At 43.3% G+C, this 18,803-nt stretch overlaps 1 protein-coding gene across 1 annotated transcript in view; it reads left to right on the top strand.

The window, feature by feature from the left end:
• Positions 1-18,803, top strand: part of vta1 (vesicle (multivesicular body) trafficking 1) — a 48,649-nt gene that overhangs the window by 21,282 nt on the left and 8,564 nt on the right. The window contains exons 4-6 of the mRNA XM_080514320.1: positions 3,845-3,920; positions 8,189-8,303; positions 14,779-15,030. Of these exons, the coding sequence (XP_080370446.1) occupies positions 3,845-3,920; positions 8,189-8,303; positions 14,779-15,030 (443 nt within the window). The remainder of the gene's footprint in view (positions 1-3,844; positions 3,921-8,188; positions 8,304-14,778; positions 15,031-18,803) is intronic.

Raw genomic sequence — 18,803 nt, 5'->3', positions numbered from 1 at the left:
AACCTTTAGGGGGACGCGCAGATGGAAACCAGAAGGGGGACAAGAGTTTAGAACGGTCAGCAATGGAGTATGGACAGAGTTTATTCGGTCAGACGTGAATTCACTTGAGCAGCATACTGTTGGTAGGCATTATTCAACCTATTAGGGACTCTTTCATTTTTCACGACAGCACATTCCCGTCATTCCACTTCTGTGCTTCAATGCAACATGTGGAGGTTTACACTGTTTTTGCTCCAACTGGAAATATTTGGGAATAAAACCACAAAGCGTTTTTCTGACTTTCATATGATTACGCTGCCATCTTATTTAACTTAATCTTAAACTCTGAATATATAAAGTTGTTTTTTTTTGATGGGCCTGTCCAAAAGTATTCATGAATATTTACTTCTTTGAAACTGTCCACTCTCATCTCTGAGACAATTTTATGAAGTCCGAACGAGAAAGACTCTATATATAGACTATATATATATATATATATATATGTGTGTGCTCTCTTACCGAGGAAGTGGTGTTGGTGCCAAAAATGATAAAAGTAATTAGTTATTCCATGGGGGGAAAAAACAGGAGGAATAGCTCCATTTTCCCATCGCTCCTCAAGTCAAAAATATATTCTACTTGTCCTTCAAATGAACTCTACAGATGTCACGTTAACCTTTTTTGTTTGGGCGAAGAAGTGACCTCCGTCACAGGAAGGTCCCTTTCCCCTCCGGTCAGCGAGGGCGAGTCCCTGGCTGCAGGTTGTGCAGGACGAATGGAAGTAGTCGACACATTCTCCTGGACTGTTTATGCTGTAAATATGTGCTTCAGAGGCTCCCCGTATCCAGCCGGATCAGGTAATACCTCGGTTCTGGCGAAAAGGAACACAAACGGGTTTACGAGCTGCCCGCTGGTAACAGAACCCAGCTGGCCTGTGTCACCTCTGGACACACAGCCACACACTTACGAATACAAATAAGCCGCACACACATGGGTAAACATACGGGAACATGTTAACGGAGGCAGAACATGACACACGGCACATGGTGAATGTTTATGGGAAACTTTGATGAAATAAGAGATTTCCTCCGACGTGTCGAGGCTTCAGGCCACAAGGAGCTCATTCATTTGAACCCAGTGCTGGTAATTGTGGGCCCCGCCAAGTATATTGGTTGAAAAACCAATAAACGTCAATGTCGCATCTGCGATTTCAAGATCTGACGAAGTTCTCGACTCCCCGTTTTCACTATTATTGCAAGACAGAACTGACATATAAGTTCTTTAAATATTTAAATATTTCAAAACCCATGTGATACTTTGTGGTTTGCCGTGTCAAAGTATCGCCATCCATCCATTTTGAGCTCCATCTGCCTCATTTACAAATGATCCCATCCAAGTCTAGCCAAACACAGGGTTACTATAGCAACCACAGATACAAATACAGTCACACAAACTATAATCTAAGGCTGTTTTGTTCCAGACATTGGAGAGCAAGTTCTTTTGAAACAAGGCGCTAGTTCAGGGTTTGACAAGTTGTCGCTGCTGCTGGGATGTGAATGATAAATAGATTAAAGATAATTCAAGGAGATCTCATCAAAAAGCATAAAGACACAGTGTTAATGCATATGTTAGGACAAAAGTCTCTACTTATTTGTGAGGACAAAAACAGTTGTGTGGAATTGTGTGTATTTTTACCTTCATGCGCAGATACTTAGTGGATTGTAATCGTTGAACCTTAACGAAAACTCTAATTATAATCTCTCTTTACTAGCTTTTGGGCCGCCGCAATAGCCACAAATACTTGATCATAAATCAGCCAATAAACCCTTTTTTTGTAAATCCCTTTGCTGTATCTGGATGTCGGTCATAGGCCGTGACAAAGTGTGAAAGTTGGGGAACACTCAGGACAGGTCACCAGTTCATCACAGCACTAACACAGTGTGACTCATCCACACCCACAGCCAACTTCCAGTCACCAGGCAGGTCTTCAGACTGTGGAAAGATGCCAAAGAACTCGGAGAAAACTTGGCCCAGAATCAAACCTGGGTTCTGCTGCTGTGAGGTGACAGTGCTAAAACCACATCACCACTGTAATGTCACCCGCTTTTCCAGGCCAAGAAAGTTTTATTTAGACTCCACGGCACAGAAAATGGCGCCTCAACAACTTCTGACAGTATTTTCCTTTGGAACATCCCCACAGAACCTGCTGGTAAATAATGATACTATTGAAATGCCCAAGTTAACTATAAACAATTCCAGGCTGGTAAGAAACCTCAAATGGAAACCACAACACCTGCTTGTATCTGGTGCTACAACTCCCATCAGTTGTGCAATGCAAGCATAATGTATTTTTATGGTTCCAGTTTGACATTAACTTTGTTCTTTTTCACTTTGTGACCAACCAAGTGAATCAAGTGAAGCGGGGACGTGCTGCTTCATGACAAAATGGGCGAGAATTCAGGCAGAATTCCTGGTGCTCTGATCACAGCTCTTAGGATTTTGAAGCTCATTTTCAATCGGGACAATTGAAAACCCAGTGTTGGGCTGAAACCACATATTAGGGGCCGTTGCTCGAAGAAGTCCTCTTGTAATTGTTTATATGTTGTTGCTATAGCGATTGCCTCAAAAGCAATATTTCCCACCAAACCGCCCACCAAACTGTAAATTATTGATCTTTTTAACACATTTCTTAAGAAGAGGGAAAACAACACAACAATGAGACCTGAGCTGAGAGCTCTTTAGTCAGTGTTTTGCTAAAATATAGACATTTTCGTCACTTATACTCTGTGCCACACAAAGAAAAACTCTAAAGTTTAAATTCGAAGGTAGTTTTGGCACTGTTTTGCCGGTCCGGCCCACTCACGATCAAACTGAGCTGTATGTGGCCCCTGAACTGAAATGTGTGCGACAGCTCTGCTTTAAGCAATCAAATCAACAATACTTGGAAAACAATGGACTTATCTTGATCGTGTTTATTGGTTTCCAAGTTCTAAAGCATCGGCCGAGCAGTACTCTCTTTCCTCAATATGTCTGTGTTGATGTTAACAACTTTCTGTCCAACCAATTACACTCAAGATCTTTCAGTTGTCCAGTTATTCCCACATGAAAGCTGAAGTTCACTCCGCCGGCTCCAGCAGAGACGTGTTTCCACTTTAAAATTCAGGGAAGATTTTCTGAATGAGAACTGAGTTACGGGAAGATCAGCGAGTTGACAGAACGGTCTCTAAGCTGTAATTATCACGGTTTTGGAGGTGAACAGGGCCTGATGGATTACAAGCTTAAATATCAATATCACACAGGTAAATCCTTTTGAAATGGGAGTTTTTGAACTCGCCTGTATGACAAAAGCAAGCTTTGGAAGAAAAAAAATAAATCACAATATCTTCCAGGATTTCAGGGAATTTTGGTTATTTAGCTCTGCAAGAGGGAAGATAAATGTGTGTTTGCACTAACCTTTGGTAGAAAAACTCTTTACCATCAGGTATATAGAAACAAAGCTTCTGTGGTCTAAAACTTTGGTTTTATTGTCCATTATGTGCACCCAGATGAAGATTGTGCTCCACGGCCGATTGGTTTTACTTTCTCTTACATCCTCACTCGTCTGCACAAAGGACTTGATATTAGACAAATATTTTGGGGGACCGGATCACTTTGACACTTCTTTTGATTAAGGTTCTTTTTACATGACGTTTAAAGCAAAAATGGAATGTTTATATTGTATATTATTGGCTCTAAATAGAAAAACTAACCTTTTTTTCCCCCCAATTTGTCTCTCTCTCGCTCTCTCTTTCATGACCTAATCCTTCCTTTGTACCTCTTTATCTCCTTCCTTCACATATTCCTCATTGCACTCGTCTTCTCCCTCCAGGAACATGATCAAGTCTTTCTACACAGCCAGTTTGCTGCTGGATGTCCTGTCTGTGTTTGGGGAACTCTCAGAGGAGGTAAGATAAAGACTCTGAAATATATATTTAACAAACAAACACTTGTTTTACAAGATGCTGCAGGCTCCATGGGCTCTGTCAGACGGATAAATTAATCCTTCAGAGTAAACACTGAAACCCAAGAAGGATAAAAACAAAATGCGGATTCATCCATTACTTACTAATAACACTGACTAATAAGGCTTTTATCAACGACTTCACTAAAACATCAAAAATAATACAGTAAATGTGACAAAAAAATGATAGTAGACATCTTTAATTCTTGATTTGAATAGCCTCCACATATTTAAAGTTGTACATTCCTTTTTTTTTTTTTTTTTTTAGTATTGGCAATCTCCTTTTCTTTTCTTTTTTATTTCAAGCATTCGTGTAGAATAATTTTAGGCTTGGAGGTACACGGTTAAACTCCGTCCTATTTTACCAAGCAGAATTTTATTTTTTCCACACATTATTGATTGATGCAGTCATTCTCACCCACAGTACGAGAATCACCGCGTTGTCACTGCCTAATAACCCCACTATATGCGATAAAACTCCCGTCATTGGAAAGAAAATGAGGCTTTGATTTTGTCCGGTTGGAAGTTTGCGCACGCTCACCGTCGCCAGGGAGATGTACGGCACACTGCGGATTTGTCCCGACTATTGTGTTACGTCACCCAGAAGCCATTAAGCCGTCAGCAGGACACTTGGCTTCATACAGTCCGCTGATTCGCTGACGGCGGCCTGACGGACACGGTCACGGCGAGGCTGCTGTCAGACAAAGAGTCCTCAGAGCGGCCCGTGGCGAGTCCTCCGCCGCCGCGCAGTCAGCGCTGATTGAGTTTCACTCTGTAAAAAGAGGTTTTCAGCAGCTTCCCGGCTGAGCTGAGTGGAGGCAGCAAACAGGTGAGTCGGTGCATTGTTACGTCAATCCCACTCGCCGTGAATGACTGGCATCCATAGTATAGTACGGCGTAGATACTTGGTTCATGACCCTCCGCCTCACCACGTTGGCCTGAATTCACGTGACTGAAGAGCCTTTTAGGAGGAAACTGGATCACTGTGAGGAGTGTGAAGAAGAACCTTTAGTTTTACGTCGAGTCCCCGTTCACACAGTGACGCTGTTTCATCAATTAAGGCCGATCATCCACAAACAGGTTGTCCTCTCCCCACCTCTTGACCCGTTCACCCCGCGACCCTCTCCATGACGTCACTTAACATCAACAATGGCGAGCGACATGCTTCATATCATGCTGCAGCAGCTACTGATGACATCTAGTTAAAATAAGGCGATATGTCAGGTTTCTCTAATAGGAGGATTTTTGCATTCTCCGTGTGTTCTTCTCTCTCATGGTGGAAAATGCCTACGTTGGTCATGTTTATGTCTGAGGTGGCACCAATATGACATCATGTGAGCGACGGCAGCAGGCAGCAGCGTCGCAGGACAAACAAACAGACTGAAAATAGGCCAAATGAAGGAAATGCTGTTTATTTATAATTGGATCCAGTAATCGACAAAAAAGGTCATTGTGTTTCATTGTCTAACTTATGTTTGTGACTTCAGGCCCGTGGTTATAGTGCGTCCACAATTTTAAGTCATTTTCGTGGCGGCAGATGCAACGACGCCGTGTGGGCGGGAAACTTTTTAAGAACGACGGGGAGATGAAAGGGTCATCAAGATTTTTTTTTTCTTCTTGACCCTGTTTAACAAAAAAAAATGCTCCCCGTGAGAAGTCTACTCCACACACACAATCGCAACATGCGAGTTTGGCTTTGTTATTTAAATAGCATTGAGTCATGCGTGTGTTTCTGAGCTTTTTTGACCTGCTCATCTTGCCAGAGGCCTTTTGGGTTGACATGATTATTACTTCCGCCAAGAAGGTTATAAGATCACTCGGGTTTGTCTTGTCTGGCAGATATTTCGAAAACTAATGAGCCGATCTTCATGTAAATTGGGACCCAGGTGCATTTTGATCCTGCATATTGTTGCAAGCTTAGCCTGTTTACTTTAAATGACAAGTGCATTGTGGGATATGGAGTCATGGCATGTTTGCCGTTTGTCTTCGTCCTGTTGCGCTCCGGTGTTACACTGCAGGTGTGTGTGAAATGCCCGTTAGTCCAATTTGTACTAAAAGAGGAATAAACGGCCACATTTCTACAACCACCAGCGTCTTCCCCCCCTCCCTCCTCCGTCCAACTCCACATCGGGAATCAAATCAGATCGCCATGGAAAACGAAGAAAGGCAGTTGATGTGGAATGTGTTTTTTCCATGTGTCCATGTCGACCCTTCGGTCAGAAATCTCTGATTGCTCTTGTTGCTTGTGTTTTGGTTTTCTCTTGTAACCAGGAGATAATCTTATTTTGACAGCCACCACTGGCGCCATTGGGAAGTGTTCAGCAGTCACCATGTGAAGCAGCAGATCACAAACGTCTGTCAATCAGATGATCAACACGTTTATAGAATGGGGCGCAAGCTACCCTTGTGATGAACCAGTCGATCAGGAAACGCTTATTAAATCACTCAGGAGTTTCCGTCTATAAGTGCTTAAATGGTATCTGCCACTTTCTGGACAATTGCACATTTGAACACATTTAAGAAAGATAAGGTCATTTATTCCCATAAATTCCATCTAATTTTAGTTAACAATCACACAAACTGTCTTTCGTTAAATGTGTGTACTGCTTTTTCTGACTATTTGGGGCCATATGACACTCAGAGAAACTCAATACTTCATGAAAAACAAACCTCTTGCTATGACTTTCAGCAAGCAGGGATGTAGTCTGTTCAGAACTGTTCGAAGAAACGGCATCATGTTTTCAAAATGCAGATGTACCTTTATAGAATCTGTCACACTTATTAAAGGCCACCGAGCTGTATGAAGTTGTGAAAAATCCAATTTCATGACCTTTTTCTATAGGTTGTTCTCTTGGTGATTGGAGAGATGCATCAAAAGGAGTGATAACGCCTCCATTGTAAGATCTGTCTTAAATTGGATCAAAATCTCCGCACAGATGTTTTCGTGGTTTTTCCCCCCCCCCGTTTTTAAAAAAAACAAATGTCCTGAACTGTATTGGTACTGCACTGAACACTTTCACATCTTCAGAGAAGAGCATTTATCTTTCCAAGGTGTGGCTCAACATTACAACCGTATTATTGCAACGATTAGAAAGGAATACTTTTAGCCGCTCCATTTTTACGGTATGAATGAGGTCAAACAAACAGTCATATGCCAAAGGAGACTCCCATTCTCCTGTTTCCCTTATTGTTTCTGAGCCGTGGCTACAAACATCTGACTTATCTGGCCGAAGCAGGAATTTCTCCGTTCGGTCTTATCAGACTCATGTCATCGTTAATCTGTCGTTCTTGTTCCTCTCGGGCTCCTCGGCTCTTCTCACCTCTCAAGCGTCTCACAGCCTCGGCCCCATGCGGCTCTTCTCTTGCCGTCATCGTGGCGGCTTGTGTGTGAGAATTCATTACTCTGGTTTGGGATGAGTGCACCTCGTCCCCCGGTGGTCCAATAGCTTCAAATTCCACCGAGGGACCTAAACCGGGGGAGAACCGCCCACAACGAGCTTCGTCTTCCTTCACTGTGACATCTGCTCAATTGCCAATGACTCTGCATTAGTTCGTGTCGCTGCCTTTTAACTTTCACCGTCTCCGTTCTGTCTTTTTAGTTCGTCTTTTAGAGACAATGAGCGAGTAGCTCAAGTTAAGAAAAACTACGTGGCGCTTCGAATACAAAGCAGGAACAATTTCACACAAAACACTCTGGATGCCGCCATTGTTAGTGTCCATCGACTCGCTCACCTGCAGAACAATTCACTTCACTGCGTTCATCTGTTTACATGCAAAGTGCATTAGAGAAGAACTTTTTTTTTCCATGGCTCCGAGCTGTTGTCGTATAAACGGAGACCAAAAAATGAAAATGTTGATGAGATGAAACTTTTTCAAACTGGATACCAAGATGGAACTTTTAATTTTATCGTCCTTCTGGCTCATTTTCTGAATGATTGACAGTTTACCTTGTTAACTTAGTGATCGACTCGGCTAACTTTGTTTACCTTCACAAACCACCATTAAGTTGCTTTCTCAGTGCTATCAAATTTGACCATCTGATGTTTTCCTGATACCGTTTTGAATACGTCGTCCTTTTGATGCTTTGCCCATAATTGCATTTTACATAACATCACAACATCACAGCCTTTTACTTTCCAAATCAAGTTACACAACTTGATTTCTAACCACCATCTGACGTCCCTTTCACCCTCTCCTTTCAATCTCTGCCAGAACATCCAGCACAGGAAGTACGCCCGCTGGAAGGCCACCTACATCCACAACTGTCTGAAGAACGGCGAGACGCCTCAGTCCGGACCCATCGGCATGGACGAGGACGAGGAAGCAGGTGGGAGTCGCTGATACGACGCACACGTCGCCCCGCGGCTTGCTGTTGTTGAACAATGTCTTGTATGCGTCTGTGTTTAAAGCTCAGCTCCGTATTGTTTCGCCTTATCAGGCTCCGAGCCGCGGCAGGAAAACCCCGTGGTAGAAACTGAAGTCTTTGGGAGATTAGAAGTGTGCAGAGAGTAGATTAGTCATGTAATGTGTTCCTACCGCCACGCTAGATTGGTGCTCAGGAGTGACGGAGCCAAATGAGTGCAGTCCGAGGGAGGAAAGTGTTGAAACGTTGGTGTCTGACTGCATTTCTGTGCACGTGAGAATGATCTGATATTTATTTTATTACTCTCCACTTCCCCTGGTATCCTACGCAGATCAACTCAACCATTGTCGCTCTGAACAGCTCTGGCCTCTGATGTCAGCCTGACACCATAAAACCTAACCTTTCGCGTAAAGAAGCATGGGAATGCTCATGGAGATCCAGGCCAGATTGACCACACCGGTCCTGCAACAAAATGAGCATTTCAGCCTTTCTAAAAGTTCATCACAATCAGAGAGCAAGGAGTCAAGACCTTTTGTGGCGCTGACAAAGGGGAAGGTGATTCATAAAACTGTCGCAGCAGCGAGAGATTGATGACAGATTTTCATCTCAGAATACATATTGTTCCCCTTTTTTTAAGGGTTTGAGAGGCTGAATAAGTGGGCAATCTCCCTACAGAAGACGCGCTGCGAGCTACATTTCTCACCACAAGTTTACGCTCCATTTTTGCCCTCGCTAACATATGTTTAACTTTGAGTCCCACCAGAGTTTGTTTCGAATCGTTTCGAATAGTCAAATGTGACTCGTAGGTACACACCCTAAAGACACACTTGGAGAAAGTCCTGAACAGTTTGGGTCATGGGGGGGGGGGGGGGGGGGGGTTCACCCTTGTTCTCTTGTCCTGATGTAAATCAGATGTTATTTTGGGGGGGGTGTTCACACATGCCAGGATTGGTTGGATTCATTCAAACTCCGGTGCGGTTCCTCACGTAGTGTGGTTTATTTGCACAAGTGTGAACGCTGCCATTTGATCCCTGCTGTGGGACACGACCCCCTGAACACCCCCCCCCCCCCCGAAACAGCTGAAACTCGTCTTTCTCAGTCGTCGGTTCCAAAACCTTTATTCACTAAAACTTTTCATTTTGTGAAACTCAAATTAATCTTTTTATGCCTAATTTGCTTGTTTCCCCAAAATAATCCATCAGCAATGAATCAAGGTGTGTTGCAGATTTTGCTTTTTTTTAATAAATTAGCCCATGCCTGATTTTGTATATACACGTGTCTCCAATGTTCCACATATTTCAAGTTTGAAATCAGCATCTAATGTTGACATTTACTCCACAACAAGGTCCAATTTCATCTTGAGTGGTGAAATAATGCCATAATAAGCTTTAAAATTAAACTTCAAAGTTTTATTTGTTGTGGCACAGGGCATACGTAATGAAAATGTCTGTAGTTTCACAAAACCCAAACAATTACTGAAGACAATTGCAGCACTTTTCACGAAACCTTCTGGTGCAAAATACAGTGAAATGTCAAAAAGAGTTTTCTACAGCTGTTGCATTATGGGAGTTTTAACACACTCGCCCTGACAGCATGGCTTTGAGGCGAGTGCCAGTTTTCAAGCTTTCATAACAGCATCAGTCATCTCTGTTGCATCCACCGTTTAAAATAATCTGCATTTTCTTTAAAATATTTACAATTTGCTTGGTAGTTTGGCCGGATTGCAGCCTCTTGTGACTCGGTTTTGGCCCACGGGCCTTAAGTTTGACACCCCTGTCCTTGAGATTAGATTCCGGATGAAGACTTGCCCACACTTACAGTCTCAGTCCTCGAACATTTGTCACCATTTTTAAAGGAAGAGAACAGAAGGATGTTTCAATTTTTTTTAAAAAAATGCTCCAATCGTAACTTTCATTTTCGGTTGCCTTGCACGGATCAACAGATAAATGGAGAATTAGCCCATTGACACAAGATCTAATCTGGGGTATAGATTTTTCCTTCTCAGGGGTTTTTTAAAGAGGAGATGGGTATTAAGAAAATCAAAGAACGGTTAACCTTTCAGCCAAACAAGCTGAACAGGAGAGACTTTAAAAGACTAAACTGTCTGGAGTGGAGCAGCGTCTTCCCTGATTTATGTGATTATTCTTGTAATCGCAAGACTCTGGTGACCTCAGCTCCAAGCACAATTTACACTGGGCCACTTGGGACTATCCAGCATCTGGACTCATTTTGAGATTGCACTCCGAGAGTGAGGAATTGCGTCAAAAGCCCCTGGGGGAAAGACGCGAGGCCCGGCAATAAATGTATCTGGACATGAACACCTTCGGGCTCGCACACGTCTCGCTTCCCGCCCGCGGGGGGAAAACTGGAAGACGTATTTTTCATGTCAGCGAACTGATGTCGACGGATTCCTTTGCTAAAATAGAGGCCATCTGCTCGCCCACGCCCGGGCGTGTTCGACCCCGCGCCGCTCGCTCATGACCTCACCTCCAGGAGCCCCCGGTCGCACGCACGTACGAAACGCGCGTCGTGACTCGCGCGCACCTTCACGCCGTTTTCACCGGTGTGCACCAGGGTCTCTGTGTCAGTGGTGACATCATGATAGCAGGTCCCACTAATGGGTCGCACTGTTAAGCACACATCTGATGTCATCACGTGTGTGAGAGAGAGAGAGAGAATCGGGATTTCGACAGTGTTTCAGCCGCGTTTTGCCTTCCTGTGTGTTCATAAACAGCCCAGATGTTTGTTTTGCGTGACACAGACGGAGAGGGTGAGCACATCTGTCCCTCCATCAGAAAACATTCCTTTCCCGCTGTCGTCATTCCACATCGATTGTTGTCGTCAGCCCCGCAGACACAACACTTGGTTCTTGTAAGTGGATGCCAAATTTGTGCTTTTTAACAAAGCTGCCGACGCACAGAACGTCCACAACGCGCTCCACAAGCACGTCCACAACGCGCTCCACAAGCACCTGTTTCCAAATGCAGTGTGAACAGAAAACACGGAACAGAAAAGAAGAAAATGGGGGGGGGGAAAAGGGATATAGTGTGACTTTTTCCAGCATTTTTTCATCAATTCGATTTTAAATGGTGTCCTTTAAACCTTCATCAGTCTAGTGATCATGTTTGGTGATTCCGAAACTGGGACTACCACTGCGAACGTCACCGGATTGATGCTGTGTTGTTTTGAAGCAGTTTAATCTGAAAATAAGTGACGCATTGTCGCAAAAAAATTACTTTTTATAACCTCCTACTGTAATACGGTGAGGATTATATTACTTGAGACACGTTTTTTTTTACCATACATACAGAAATATCTGCCTTTTTGGTCAATTTTACTGTGTTGTAATCTCCAGAGCTTGCAGGCCTCTTCCATTCCTACAGTGTATTCTTCAAGAAAATAAAAACACGGCGGCATGTAGGCTGTGCCAACTGTGTCAACTCAAGCATTTGTTTATCAGTCAGCAGTGCCTGCTAATGCTAATGCTAAGAGCCACACTCCAGCAAATTAGACATTGTAATCCGAAGCTCCGTTTGCACAAAGTGAAAACCAAAAACTTTTTTTTTTTTTTTTAACGACTCCCAAGGTCATCAATGACACGCCGACTCCATCTCCTTGTAAACGGGGAAAACTACACAGCTCATCAAGACCATGACATAACAAGATCTGCTTCTACTTCGCTTTGCGGAAGTCGAAGGATTCATGAAATTAATGCAATACTTTGGTCCTCCACAGTAGGTCACAGTGCCTCAGCAGCATTTCCAAAATCTGATTGGGGACGATTTCAAATCATCTAAATTACGTTCAATGTCTATTTTTTTCCCCAATTTCACCAGTTTTACCAACTCTAGCTGACCGAGCCTGTCCAAATGGAAAATGTCATTCTCCAGGTTTCAACGCAACAAACTGTTTTTTTACTCACAGCACTGGCTTGTTGGCTCGCGGTAGCTTCCTTCTGGTCGCAATTAAATAAACAAAACATTCATTTATTTATTTTAGTCCTCTGCTACACATTTGGAGGACAGCTGGCAAGTTAAAGATGTGCTTGTTTTCCTCTGGTGTTTACTGAGGCTAATTCCACCATGTCTGATGCTTACCTTGGACACCTGGGCCTCTTTCTCTGTTGTTGTATTCTGTTTTCCACCATGTTCCAATCATTTAACTTGATCTTCTTTCACACTATTTTGGTAGCTCTTTAAACATCTGACCTGATTCCCTGATTCACTTAAATGTTTCACTGTTTTTTGGGCGTCTCCAGTTGCACACTGTATTTTATTCATGATACTCTTCTTCTTTTGAGGCTTGACATCATTGGAAGGTGAAGACTGAGCATTCAGGACCGCTCTCCATCTGCTGTTTTGTTATTTCTAATTCATTTGTTCCAAATTGAGGATAAAAAGCTGAAACTTTCTTGTTCCATATTTGATCTTTTCGTCGCTGCTCAGGATAAAAATAATTTGGAGCAGAATTCTGCTCATTCCATTGTGAAGTCGGTTGTGAAGAACATTTAATCTTCATCAATATTTGTTATATTCCTCCGGGCTCTCTCGGATCTATTTAATTACCAACAAGTCGTCTTTTTCAACAAAGAAAATGAAAGTGAAATTTTAACTTTGGGACGGCTGAATTGAAAAGTCAATGTTTGCTCACATTTATTGCAAAAGCTTTAATTCCTGTTGTTCGGTATTTATTCTGTATTTCTGTCAGTTACATCATTGCACTCACCGGAGAGAGAAAATAGAAACTTTCTCCAACTTGGATTCCACAAAGAAGTTTGGATGATGCATAAAAATGAAATCTATCTTTCGATCCAATGCTTGATATTTCTCTATCGATTGAAAATGATCAATTAACGTCTCTATCTTTCTATTTATCAATCGATATCTATCATCTCTCCATCTCTAGCTCTTTCTGTCTTTCTCTCCATTGATCAATATCTCTCTCTCGCACCCCTATTTATCAGTCGATATCTATTAATGAGTCCTCTATCCATCTCTCTCTTTCTCCATCTATCTATTTATGGATCGATATATTTCTATCTAGCTCTCTTATCAATTCATATCTCTATCCCTCTATTTATCAATCTATATATACGTGTATGTATATATATATATATATATATCTGTTTGTATCTCTTGTATCTATCCATCTCTATCTTTCTCTGTATCTCTATCTATTGGAACATTGATCCACTAAAGTGAAAAAATAAAAACAAAAAAAGACTAGAAAGTGTTGTAGATTGTGGTTAATTTTAAATATCTAGACTCAGTTTCACTGAATAGATATATAAATAACAGAGCTGGTTGATACCATTTGAGTATCAAAAGTAAGTAAGTGGCCTTCAACCGACACCCAGGATTGATTCGATTTCAGAGTGATTGCACCATAAAGGGTTAAATTACACATCTTGAAATAAAGTCATTCCACGTTTCAGACGACAGCCTTATTCAAACAGCTTTTTATTCAAGTGTCGGCTGACAAATAGACCCAAAGAAACATCAGAGACCAGAATTACTCAGTTACACACCTTCAGCTTGATTTAGTTTTTATTGTTACACATCTTCTCTGTCAGCACAACGTATTGTACACTGTGCAGTGTGTAGTCTGCTGTTGTACGTGTAATTTCTGACTAATAGTCGGACCCTAAATTGATCTGACAAAGAGCAGCTAAAGACGTGTCGTTCAGCTCGCTAAACTGTCAGTGAAAAAACAAGCGTTTAACAGCTTAATGACAGACGGAGTATTCCAACTCTGGCATCAGGTTTCCGCTTCCCCTCCTCTAAACTGCAGTAATGATGGAGGCCCGGCTTTAACACGGGTGTCAAATCCAGCCGGTGTCTGCACATCCTGCTCAACGCTTTTTAATCTGTCCAAACATCTCCGGCCCCGTCCAGACGTGTTTTCTTTACGTGAGGTGTGGTTGCAGCGAGAGGCTGAGTCTCTGTGGGCGGAGGCGCCGTGATGAGGGGATGAAAAGTCTCACAGCCTGCTGAGGGTTTTTTTTTTTTTTGGGGGGGGGTGGGTTAGGCAGTTTTGCTTGTTGGTTTGCTTTCACTGTAACATCTTCTATTTGTTGCATAACGGCCCCGTCATTGGCAGTAATTGTATGGCGTTCATCCAATTCAGGCTCCAGTGAAACCTTAAAACTTTTATGACATTTTGGGTTTCCATTTACACGACAAACAAACCAACTGTCTGTCCACGAATGTCCGTGTTCTACTGGTGTTGATGTTTAGAGCGTATTGTTCTCTGCACACACAAAAACAATCATCAGTGACAAATTGTGGCCTGGCATGCTTAACTACATCAATTTCAGCATTTCTGCTGTTTCAGTATAAACGGACATCGTTTTCGAATTTTTACCATGTAAATGCAAAACAATGCGTTTTCTCTTGAAGCGTCGTTTAGTAAAGTTCTTGTCCTTCTGTGCTTCTTGCAGATGAGTTTGGAGCCGAAGGTTTCTCGGGCCAGGGCCCTTCTTTCAGTGGCTCCTTCCGAGGTGGAGCTCCTTCACAGACGTTCGATGTTCAGGACCCGGATTTGGGCCCCGGTCCGTCCATGGGGATCGGCTTCACTCCCAACATCGGCCCGGGGCCGTCCGGCCCCCCGACCACCAACTACAACAACATCCACATCCCACCAGGGGCCCACGCTCCGGCCAACACTCCGGCCGAGGTGCCGCCGCCCACAGGTAGGAAGCAGGAGGAACCGCTAAGTGTGTCTGCTCACGGTTTCATGTGTCCAAAGCTTTTATTTCGCCCCAGGTGATTGGTTTTGTGGTGGCTGGCAGAGATTGAAGTGCAATTTGACACCAATTTTCATGAGAGCAGAAGGGATTTAGGATCTCTGGAGGGATTTTGAAGTTAAATCATTCCTTCTTGTTTCAAGGAAAAAATGCAGCGCCATTCTAATCTCGGTTTATCTTGTTTTGAATTCGCCAGCATTCTGAAGGAATAACACACAATATTGAAGCCATTGATTTGAACTCAAAAGGATTTTTACTGTTTAAACTAGAGTCTAGTCTTTGGGGTCAACACTCCAATCCGCTTCCTACTGAACAGAAACTCTGGGAGCCGCAAATCCCTCTTGACATAAGAATGAAGACAACACTGCATATATCGATTTTAACCTGTAAACTACGTAAAAAAATACAAATGAATGGCGGATCGAAAATAAAAAGAATAAACAAAACGGCACCTTATGAATGAACTCCATAAGTGAGGAGAGAGCGAGGTGGCAGCAACTCCTTTCCAACCCAGAAGCTTCTGACCCCCCAAGAATAGACCGGCACCGCCTCCTTGTTACAGAGTCCGGCCGCCACAGACTGACCCCCAGGGCCGAACCCCCCCCCCCCCCCCCGCTACAATACTATTTAACTGCCACCTATATGCAGGAGTTCTGGGTTTCCAGACCAATGAGTGTGACCGGTGTGGCTTTCAATGTCCTCACTTGTGTGGATCCTGATTATTTAACGTTAAGTGAATGTAAACATGTCGTCGGCCGTAAACCCTCCCGTTATTGTTCACATACGCCGCTTTGCTCACACTGGTTGTTTTGTCGACTGGGTTTGTTGAAACGTCGGCACGCACGGTGAGAAGGTTTTCCACTGTGACGCAGAGAACAGAGGCTCGCGGCTTTTCTCGCTCGGAGCTGCGGCCCCAATTTCTGCGCTGGTCCAGCGATTACTGTTGCGTAATGACGTTTAAATACCTGCATTGTGCACAACTCCCAAAAACATCTCAAGCTGTTGCATTATGGGTCACTCTACAAACTCACCCTGATCACATGGCTTTGAAGCTTAATGCTCATTTGCCGGCATTACTCGTATATATCTCAGCTCTGGTCTCAGAGTTGTGTTGTGTCCGCCAATATTAGAAAATGTGTCAAATAATGTGCTTTTTTATTTTTTTTTAATGGAAATATTTACTATTTGCTTGGTGTTTTGGCCAGATTGGAGCCTCTTGTAGGCCGATTTTGTCCCTCGGGCCTTATGTTTGACACCTCCGATCTAAATAATACCTTGATTTTGATTTGTTGTGTAATTGCAGCTTCTTGCTGCTGAGCCCGTTGAGCATGTGCATATGCATTATCGATGTAACAGTAAAACCATCAACAGCATTTGTATGCAAGTCCAACATCTGAAACATTTTAAAGTCACGGGAACGCCAAGGTGGCGTTTGTGTGTCTCTGTCGGTCCGAAGATGAATGATGTTTCCCTCTTTAGTGGAAAGTTTGGCCTGCGGTACATGACGCGCCGTTTTGGTATTTTGTTCTTGTTTTATCTTCAGTCTTGTAATTGTTCCTTCTCGCTAATTTCCCCTGATAGCACAGACTACGTGACGACCTCTCAGTTTTCAGGCGCTGCATTCATGGACACTTGTTCTTTGGAGACGTTCTCCGCGGGCTCCGTTTGACTTGAAGGTACCGAGTGAAAGAAGAGTCTGCGTCTGTGCACGAGGGTTTAATCGCACCTCTGAGGCAGATTGGATCCAGACAACAGTTTATGTAATAGGCTAGTTCTGTTTATGTCTGACGTGTCGAGGGACCGCGAACAATGAAGGGCCTCGAGTCATTTAGGGCGAATGTAGATTACAAACTATTGTAACACAAAGAGCTGGCAAACGCACTCTTTCCCACGGGCATTGTTGCCGGGATTGTTGCCGGGATTGTTGCTGGGTTGTTGCTGGGATTGTTGCTGGGATTGTTGCCGGGATTGTTGCCGGGATTGTTGCCGGGATTGTTGCCGGGATTGTTTGCTGCTTTTCCAGTTGCATTGGAAGTCCTAACTCACCCGGTCATCGCTTTCCAGATGATCACGGTTCCAGGAAAGTTGCTGAGCGAGTTCTTTTGGAGTGTAAATACAACCATTACGCCTTATTTCTGTGACGAGAACAGTTTCACGTCGTATGAGCGATACGTATGAGTCACCGAAACGGTTGATGGAATCCCTTGGAAAAATGCGCGACGTTGTTTATATGTATGCCATGTTGAAAACTTGACTCGGGATCTTGGGTGTACCTTTAACCACACGCTTACAAAGTCTGCAACTTGGGCGCTGCGTTAATGTCTGCTCCGGTCCCACCTCGGACGAGGAAGAAGTGATTCAGTTCAGCGAGGCTCGGCGGTCGACCTCGGAGCTCGTCCAGCTCCGCCGCCGCGCCGCTGACAGACGAGGTGTGTGTTCACTCCCTCTGAGAGTGAGGGACGGCTCTTTATCACACCGGAGCTGCCTGATATCAGTCTGCTTTGGCTTGTGGGAAAGCAGAGATGAGATTAAGGTTCCCCAGTGAGTGCTCAGGTTCAGATTTGATTCCATTTTTCCAAAAACCGCCTGGACTCAGTCCAAGACGGCCTGCAATCCAAGCAGAGACTGGTTTAAACCCACCCCCCCCCCCCCCCAAAAAAAAAAAATATATAATTCAAGCTGTTGTCCTGATGCTTTCTGATAAAAGCCGTATTAAATTCATGGCAAAAGTATTTTGAAACTGGCTGTATATAAATCTCGACCTTGTGGGGGAGTAGCGTGCATTGATGCTTTACTTGTAATGAAGACGTCGCCCCCAAATCCACTGCGGAAATGAGAATATTGTCTGAAGCAGGACAGTATACAGGACTAAAGCAAAGGTTGTGTTCAAGCAGTCTATTTGAGACTGTTTTGTTGTGACTTAAAATGCTGGTCTTGTGTTGTCGTGTGAGTTTTTCTGATGGACGTTGCATCAGTCGTTAATGTCCAGTCTTGGTGGGGTCCTTTAAGAGTCTTTGAGATTGGGGAGTTGTTCTTTTGCGATGCTATCTGCCACCCTCACCACCTGCGGCAGATCCTTCCCGGTTCTCTGTACAGCTGGGGACACATACCAGTTCTCATTCAGCCGCCGGAAGATGTTTGTAGTCTACGTGAGGTGAGCCGAAGGTGTTTAAGCCGAGACTTTTAAATCTTTCCCAGCTGTATTCGATCTTGCCATTCTCTGCAGATGACAGTTTTTCCGTGTGCTTCCATTGTGTCTTGATTTTAATGGGCGTACAGAAACAATATTGAATAATGCAGAATTTGAACCATTTTATTTGACTTAATTTAAGTTTTTTTTTGGTCCACTTGATACATACTGGAGGCAGTTTTTATGAATTATGAGAAGAAACGTCCTATTCTATATCTATGCATATATATTTTTAACAAAGCTAAACTTCTATTAATTTCAGTTTAATTTTTTTGGAGCTTGTACATGGCAAATCAACTCATCATCCAACACTCAGGTCCCCGTTTATATGACAACGTTTTCAAGTGGAAAAACGCAAAACACCTGTTGCACGTAATCAAAATTCAATGACTAAAATTGCAGTATTTTGGCGTTAATTAAAAAAAAGAAATTCCTATTTGTTATAATTTGCGGTGTTTGTGTTGACCAGCAGAACCAGTTAAACCAGTGCCTATGCCTCGATCAGTGCCCACTGTCGACCCCACACTGC

This window comes from Blennius ocellaris (genome assembly GCF_963422515.1).
Source record: "Blennius ocellaris genome assembly, chromosome: 18".
Classification (NCBI taxonomy): domain Eukaryota; kingdom Metazoa; phylum Chordata; class Actinopteri; order Blenniiformes; family Blenniidae; genus Blennius; species Blennius ocellaris.
The sequence above is the reverse complement of the archived record's forward strand: the minus strand, read 5'-3'. Positions and strand labels throughout refer to the sequence as shown.